This window comes from Chenopodium album, chromosome 3, assembly GCF_948465745.1.
Source record: "Chenopodium album chromosome 3, dcCheAlbu1.1, whole genome shotgun sequence".
Classification (NCBI taxonomy): Eukaryota; Viridiplantae; Streptophyta; class Magnoliopsida; order Caryophyllales; family Amaranthaceae; genus Chenopodium; species Chenopodium album.
In genome coordinates this window covers 45,763,078-45,771,320 of record NC_137836.1, presented here as the reverse complement: position 1 = coordinate 45,771,320, position 8,243 = coordinate 45,763,078, and the positions used below count along the sequence as shown (strand labels likewise).

Sequence of the window (8,243 nt, the reverse complement as noted above, 5' to 3'; positions counted from 1 at the left end):
AGTCTGCGTAGCTCTTTTGTCGATCTTGAGCTGCTTGAATCTTAGCTTGAATTTCCCTTACTTGCTTTAGTGTATCCTCAATCATTTGAGGCCCTAGAATTATTGTTTCACTAATATCGTTTCAACAAATTAGACTACAACACATCCTCCCATACAAAGCCTCAAATGGAGCCGTTCCTATGCTCGCATGGTAACTATTATTGTAGGAAAATTGAATTAAATCCAAGCTATCTTCCCACCCTCCTTGGAAGTTAATTACACAAGCTCTCAACATGTCCTCCGAGGTTTGAATGGTTCTCTCGGTTTGTCCATCTGTGGCAGGGTGAAACGTCGTACTCATCTTAAGTGTTGTACCAAAATTTTCCTGTACACTTTTCCAGAATTTTGAAAGAAACCTGGAATCTCTATCAGACACAATATCCTTTGGAACCCCATGTAACCTCACAACATGTTTGATGTAAGCTTTCACAAGTTTCTCCATTTTCCTAGTCTCCTTCATTGGTATAAACACTGCGGATTTTGTAAGTCTATCCACCACTACCCAAATGGTGTCGTTTCCACTCTTTAACTTAGGAAGGCAAGTTACAAAATCCATTGAAATACAATCCCACTTCCATCCTGGGATTTCTAATGACTGCACAGTCCCTTGAGGTCTGTTGTGTTATATCTTCACTTTTTGGCATGTTAAACACTTTGCTACAAACTCAACAACCTCATTTTTCAATCTAGGCCACCAAAACATCTTTTTCAAATCCTTGTAAAGCTTGTCCCCTCCTGAGTGTACTGAGTAGGGTGTATTGTGGCCTTCTTCCATCAACTTTCTTTTCACTTCCTTACATTTCTGTGGTACGCACAATCGACCTTTGTACCTCAAACACCCATGTTCATGAATTTTGAAGTTTGTAGCTTTTCCTTGCTTAATTTTCTCGCGAATCCTATCCAACTTAACATCTCCCTCTTGGTTTACTCGTATTTCATCGAATATTGTTGGTTGGATGCTTAGGTTTGCAAAGATACCTGCTGGTACTCCCCATTCTACAACTTCTAAATTCAATTTCATCATTTCTCTATACAACTCATTAGCTACTACTAATGTGTTTAGTCCATAACTGGTCTTACGACTTAGAGCATCCACAACTACATTTGCCTTCTCCTCATGGTATTGTATATCTAAGTCATAATCCGTCGTATACTCTAACCATCTTCTCTGACGAGAGTTCAAGTCTTTTTGGGTGAAAATGTATTTCAAGCTCTTATAATCTGTATAAATTTTACATTTCACTCCATATAGGTAATGGTGCCAAATCTTTAATGCAAAGATAATTGCAGCTAATTCTAAGTCATGAGTTGGGTAATTCACTTCATGGGTCTTTAACTTCCTCGATGCATATGCAATCACCTTTCCATTTTGCATAAGCACATACCCTAAGCCATTCTTTGATGTGTCGTTATACACATCATACACCCACTATCATCTTGCGATGTAAGCACTGGTGTTGTGACTAGTTTTTGCTTCAGCATTTGGAATGCTTCCTCACATTTATCATCCCACTCGAACTTCTTATCCTTTTTCATTAGAGTAGTCATAGGTTTAGTGATCTTAGAGAAATCCTTAACAAAACGCCTATAATACCCTGCTAAACCAAAGAAACTCCGCACATCAGATACTGTTTTGAGTGTAGGCCAACTCTTAACAGCTTCTATCTTGGCTGGGTCTACTTCAACTCCATCCTTGGACACAAAATGACATAAAAATGCTACTTTTTCCAACAAAAATTCACAGTTAGAGAACTTTGCATAAAGGTGGTTTTCTCTTAGTGTTTGCAAAATTACCCTTAGGTGTTCTAAATGCTCTTCTTTGCTCTTTGAGTACACCAATATATCATCTATGAACACTACCACAAACTTATCCATAAATTGATGAAACACCCTATTCATCAAATCCATAAAGATTGTCGGAGCATTTGTCAATCCAGATGCCATAACTGTAAACTCGTAGTGTCCATATCTTGTCCTAAATGCAGTTTTAGGGATGTCCTCATCTTCGATCCTCAATTGGTGATACCCTGACCTCAAATCAATCTTTCAAAATACCGTAGCACCCTTTAACTGATCAAACAAATCATCAATTCTTCGTAGGGGATACTTATTCTTTATGGTCACCTTATTTAATTCCCTGTAGTCAATGCACATCATGCTCCCATCTTTTTTCTTCACAAATATAACTGGCGCTCCCCAAGGAGAAGCACTTGGTCTAATGTATCCTTTTTCTAATAAATCCTGCAATTGCTCCTTTAACTCGCTCATTTCTGCAGGTGCCATTCGATATGGTGCTTTAGATATTGGGGTTGTTCTTGGAACTAAATCTATGGTAAAGTCAATTGCTCTCTTAGGTGGCATTCCAGGAATCTCCTCTAGATATACATCTACGAATTCATTCACTACTTCTATATCTTCCGGTTTAGTCACCTGTTCATGATCCATGTTCCTAACACTACAGAAGTATATTGGATGCCCCTTCTTCATGTACTTTGCCAATTTTAGCACAGATATTAATTTTGGGCACTTGGTTTCACCATGCATCCAATAAGTCACTGACTCATTCCCACTTGTGATTATTTTCACTTTCTGCGATCGACAACTGATCTCAGCATTGTACTTACTCAACCAATCCATTCCCAAAATGAGATCAAAGTCACTCAACCCGAACTCAATGAGGTCAGAAGGAATACTTTCCCTTCTATTTCTAAAGGCACATTTCTAATGGTTTTGGTACATTTCACTACCCCACCCGTAGGGATGGTTATAGGTAGATCTATTACTTCTACTAATTTTAAACAGTCTTCATGTTTTGAAACAATACCCTTAGAAATAAAAGAAAAAGTTGCACCAGAATCAAACAATACTTTAACATGAATAGAGTTAATAGAAAAGTACCAGTGATAACATCTTTCGTGGAATCAACCTCATACTTGCTCATAACGTTAAGTTTCCCTGCAGCTCCACCTTTCTGTTGGTTGTTCCCATTGTTATTATTATTGTTCTTCACTCCATCATGTTGTGCTCCCTTATTCCCAGTAAAGTTGTTGTTGTTGTTCCCTTGAAAATTCCTCTGATTTCCTCCAGAATTATTACTGTTCTGCCTGTTCCCATTGGTATTCTTAGAGAGACACTCATACTCCCTATTCCCAAGTTTATTACAAGCACGACAAGCAACAAAATTGCCTTCGCAATCCTTCCTAGGGTGATTATTTCTACACCTTTTGCAAAAATAAGTCCTCCCATTCGTGTTATTCCCTTGGTTATGGTTTCTAGCCCCTCCATTGTTATTACGTCCTCCCTGATGATTGTTACCCTGGAAGTTATTATTGTTGTGGAAGTTATTGTTATTATGGTGGTACTTCTACTTCTTAAAGTCGTTCTGGTTTCCCTGTTGGTTACCAGAAACTTGCCCCACTTCCTTCCTTTTGTCTCTTCCTTCTATCTTAGCTAAATGCTTATTTTTCTTCTCCTCCAATGCGTAAAGGTATGCGGCCCTTCCATATACCTCATCCAAGGTCTCAAACACTTGCCCGCATAGCTTTAACTGCAAATCAGTAGTCAAGCCACTCTCAAACTTTCTAGCCTTTGCCTTCTCTGTAGCAACAGACTCTTCAGCAAAATGGGACAACACAATTAACTTGGTGTAATATTCAGTAAATGACATATTTTCCATCTTAAGGTTTGAGAACTCCTCTGCCTTTTGCTTCTGTAGGAAACTAGGGTAAAACTTGTCTCTCACTTTCTGTTGGAACTTAATCCAATTGAATCCAGGTAATGCTCTAATGGTAGCTTCGTTTTGTTGCCACCAAAGGTCAGCTTCACCCCTCAGATAGTAGGTAGCACAGCCCACCTTAGAATTCTCTGGGCATCCTACTGCTCCAAACAGTTTCTCAAACTCCCTCAACCAGTTTTCCAGTATGGTAGGATCAGGCTCCCCTTGATAGGTTGGTGGTTTACTTTGAGCCACATTCTTAAAAAGCTCCCCCTGGGCATCCCCATTACCAGTCGAGTTTCTTTCCAGTTGTTGGGCAACTACTGCCAATTGCCTCACTACTTCGCTAAGTTCATTTCCATCATTGTTAGTACTGCTTCCCCTTGCCATCTTTCTTCTCCTGAATTAAAAGAATAAGGCTCTAAATTAAATATGGTTTAGGTTATCTCCCAAGGCATACACTCATCTATTAATTAATACCCTTAAAACATACACAATAAATTTGAAGCTAGCAAATTTTGGAGTATAAATACTAAAATTCCCAAAATTCGTAGCTTTATCAATTAATTATTGATTCCTAACCAACCATACATTTAATAAAGCATCATATAAATAAATAAAAATAATTCTCATGAACCCTCAAGGCTTAAAACTATGAATTAAATTAAATTGAGTAAGGTTTTTACAATTTGGAATAGAAACACGAGTTGGACAATTTGGAGATGGAATTACTCGTTGTGATTGAAATGAATTGAATTGACAGAAAGGAGAAAAGAAATAAAGTGGAATTTTATTGATATAGAGAAAGAATAAAGCTAAGTACTGGAATAAAAAAAATGGGTTTTAATCACTTATGAATTCTCTTAAGTTCACTAAATCCTTGTGGACATGCCACTTATTACTTAGACCGAAAACAATTCTAATGCTGAAAATAAACTAAGAATTTTTAATGGAAAGAAATTATAGCAGTCTAATCCTTTCGAACATTGTCTCTTTTGTCAGTAGATTGTTTGTAGCTAGCAGGATCGAATTCAAAATCATTTGTCTCCTCCATTGGTTTAGGTGTCTCAGGTTCGGGTTCTACTTGTACAAATTCCCCCTCTTCCTCCTCATCAGATGAAATGTCTATTATTATTGGAGTTGGAGGTGTATTAGGATCAGAAATCTCCATAAGCGAGCTATCTCCCTCTTGTTGTCCTTCATTTTCTACCTGATTTCCCCCCTGAAGAAGAAGACGAAGAAGAACTCCCTGACTGATTACTAGGTGGAGGATTATTCTCTACTGGATTGTTATAGTAGTAGTCAGGGTATGGAAGATGTAAGTGTTGACAATGAGCTTGTTCCACTCTTATGAGGTAACTAGTCAGGAATGCATAATCTGGATAACACTGGCCATAATAATCTTTGTATTTATAGTAATTTGGGATGTCTCCTAGAAGGTAAAAGTCAGAAAATCTTTCTTTGACGGCAATGTAAGGGGGCTCCTCTAGAAGGCAATGGATAATCATCGCTGAGACCCGGTCAGGGGTGTTATAAACTCTGTCCCGTAAGACATTACTCATATAGGAACAAAAGTATCTTATCTTTTCTACATAATCATAGGGGTGTTTATTATATTTCTTAACAAGTGATCCCTTTTGAGTAAATTTGCTAGGAAAAATTGGCATCCTGTAGAGGAAAAGACTAAGAAAAGAATTCGTTTTCAAAAATAAAATAAAATAAATAATACAGTCTATGCAGGAAATTAAGTTTGGTGTTCAATCATACAATCTTGAAAGATCACATATAATAATTCACATATTGCATGCTTTCACCATCAAACATTTAGTCATACAACATGCTTTAACACCTCAAAATAAAAATTATGCACATAGGGAATAAATTAAATTCTAGTCTATAAGCCCTTTCTTTTCCTACCCAAGCTCACCAACATTTTAATAAAAGCTTTTAATACATAATCCTTACCTCAATCCTTGTTTCCTTGCACAATGAACAAACTAAAAAAAAATATTTTTACCCTTCTTTAAAAAAATTCGAAATCCAAGGAAAAAAAGGGGCCAATATTTCGGCCCTCCCAAAAAAAATTCGAACACCCCCCCCCCCCCCAAAAAAAAATAAAAAAATTCTAGTGTCCCTCTTAAAAAAAAATTAAATTTTCGGACCTCTTTAAATAAAAAAAAAATTCGGTCCTTCTTTTTAAAAACAAAATAAAATCAGAACAAAAATTAACACTGCATAAATAAATAAGAACTTGGCCAAGTTTAAAATCAAAAACCGTTCAAAACAAGCCAACTCAAAAGTCAACCAAACGAAAGTAAAGTTAAAACCAAAATAAACGAAGTCAAATAAAAATCAACCTACAACTTGGAACCATTAAACGCCCTTATTAAAAACCAAACCTAATCCAAAACTTGACGTTAGTTCCACATATAAATAATATCATAAATAATTAAAACATAAAACACATCGTAACTAATGGAAACGAGCATGATTCGCTCTTCACTCATGCCCCGTCATGAATATGCTTCAATACCTGAAAAGCTTATCTCTACTTGTCTCCACTACTCTCCATTAAAAATGGGTCATCATAGGGCCAAGATAAAAGACATGGCTAAAACACACAAACACACAGAATCAGCATGGCTGAGTACATAAGCGTAATTAAGCACACTAACATGCTTTCAACTATCATCACGCACTTACCTCAATGCACCTGTTTACAACACACATGACAAATTATTTATGAGAGAATAGCTTGAATTGTATTGATGATCTTGGCTATTATTTATAGCCTACAAAAAATAACCTACACAATATAAACTCTATCATATAAACTTCCATAAATCTATCTTAGAATATCACTAAGATATATTATTATCCTAAATATAATATCATAAGATCTATATGGAAAATATATCACAATAATATATTTTCCTATATTCCTAACACCCTCCCGCAATCGTAACGGCAGTAACACGAACGTTACGATTGGAAATTCGCACTTTGTTGAAGTCGATCGAGATGCACCTCTCTATTGATGTCGCGTTCAATTTTTTTTTTTTATTTAAAAAAAACAAACTTTTGCTACCACGGCCCTTTGCTGGTCTCCATGGTCTTCTGTCACGGCCCTTTGCTGGTGTCCGTGGTCTTTTGTCACGGCCCTTTGCTGGTGTCCGTGGTCTTCTTTGCCACGGCCCTTTCTTGGTGTCCGTAATCTTCTTTGCCACGACCCTTTGCTGGTTTCCGTGATCTTTTGCAATTTTTTTTATTTTAATAATAAACAATACGCCAAACGTGGCTTTTCTTCATCTCCATGGGGATGCAATAATGGAGGAAGCACACTCAAACACTTCTACCTAACCAAATCCAATATGATCATTCATATTGATCACATACACCAATAATAACCCACGTATCACATGGTTATTCCATAAAAAAAAAATTAAACCAAAAATAGAAATTTTAAAGAGCAATACTATTGCATAGCAGAAGCAAATTTATGAATCCCACCGGTGGGTTTAATATTCTAACCCACCGGTAGGGGGAGAATTTGTGTGAACGGTCCCAAGATTTAACCTGCTCTTGATACCATGACAAATTATTTATTCGAGAATAGCTTGAATTGTATTGATGATCATGGCTATTATTTATAGCCTACAAAAAATAACCAACACAATATAAACTCTATTATATAAACTTCCATAAATCTATCTTAGAATATCACTAAGATATATTATAATCCAAAATATAATATCATAAGATCTATATGGAAAATATATCACAATAATATATTTTCCTATATTCCTAACAGGCTAAATTATTTATGAGAGAATAGCTTGAATTGTATTGATGATCTTGGCTATTATTTATAGCCTATATAAGATAACCTACACAATATAAACTCTATCATATAAACTTCCATAAATGTATGTTAGAATATCACTAAGATATATTATTATCCTAAATATAATATCATAAGATCTATATGGAAAATATAGCACAATAATATATTTTCCTATATTCCTAACACCCTCTCGCAATCGTAACGGCAGTAACACGAACGTTACGATTGGAAATTCGCACTTTGTTGAAGTCGATCGAGTTGCACTTCTCTGTTGATGTTGCCTTCAATTTTTTTTTATTTAAAAAAAAGAACTTTTGCTACCACGGCCCTTTGCTGGTGTCCATGGTCTTCTGTCACGGCCCTTTGCTGGTGTCCGTGGTCTTTTGTCACGGCCCTTTGCTGGTGTCCGTGGTCTTCTTTGCCACGGCCCTTTGCTGGTGTCCGTAATATTCTTTGCCACGGCCCTATGTTGGTGTCCGTAATCTTCTTCTGCCAGGCCCTTCGCTGGTGTCCGTGGTCTTTTGCATTTGTTTTTCTGAATAAAAAAGAAAACGCTAAACGAGGCTTTTCTTCATCTTCATGGAGATGCAATAATGGAGGAAGCACACTCAAACACTGCAACCTAACCAAATCAGATATGATCAT

General features: G+C 36.5%; 1 protein-coding gene across 1 annotated transcript; it reads right to left on the bottom strand.

The window, feature by feature from the left end:
* Window positions 1-1,425: 1,425 nt before the first annotated feature.
* LOC145625077 (uncharacterized) lies at window positions 1,426-4,144 on the bottom strand. The gene is made up of 3 exons (XM_081678158.1): window positions 3,408-4,144; window positions 2,938-3,182; window positions 1,426-1,757 (listed from the first exon to the last, which is right to left on the bottom strand). The coding sequence occupies exons 1-3, from the start codon at window positions 4,142-4,144 to the stop codon at window positions 1,426-1,428; spliced, it is 1,314 nt and encodes a 437-aa protein (XP_081534284.1).
* Between the last annotated feature and the right edge of the window lie 4,099 nt (window positions 4,145-8,243).

What these genes read in the sequence shown, in the direction of transcription:
- LOC145625077 (XM_081678158.1), bottom strand. Translation starts at nt 4,144, where the DNA reads ATGGCAAGGGGAAGCAGTACTAACAATGATGGAAATGAACTTAGCGAA. An exon ending in AACCAGAACGACTTTAAGAA is followed by an intron (nt 3,183 to 3,407) that starts GTAGAAGTACCA and finishes ACTTGGGAATAG; the next exon opens with GGAGTATGAGTGTCTCTCTA. An exon ending in CACGAAAGATGTTATCACTG is followed by an intron (nt 1,758 to 2,937) that starts GTACTTTTCTAT and finishes TGGAAAAAGTAG; the next exon opens with CATTTTTATGTCATTTTGTG.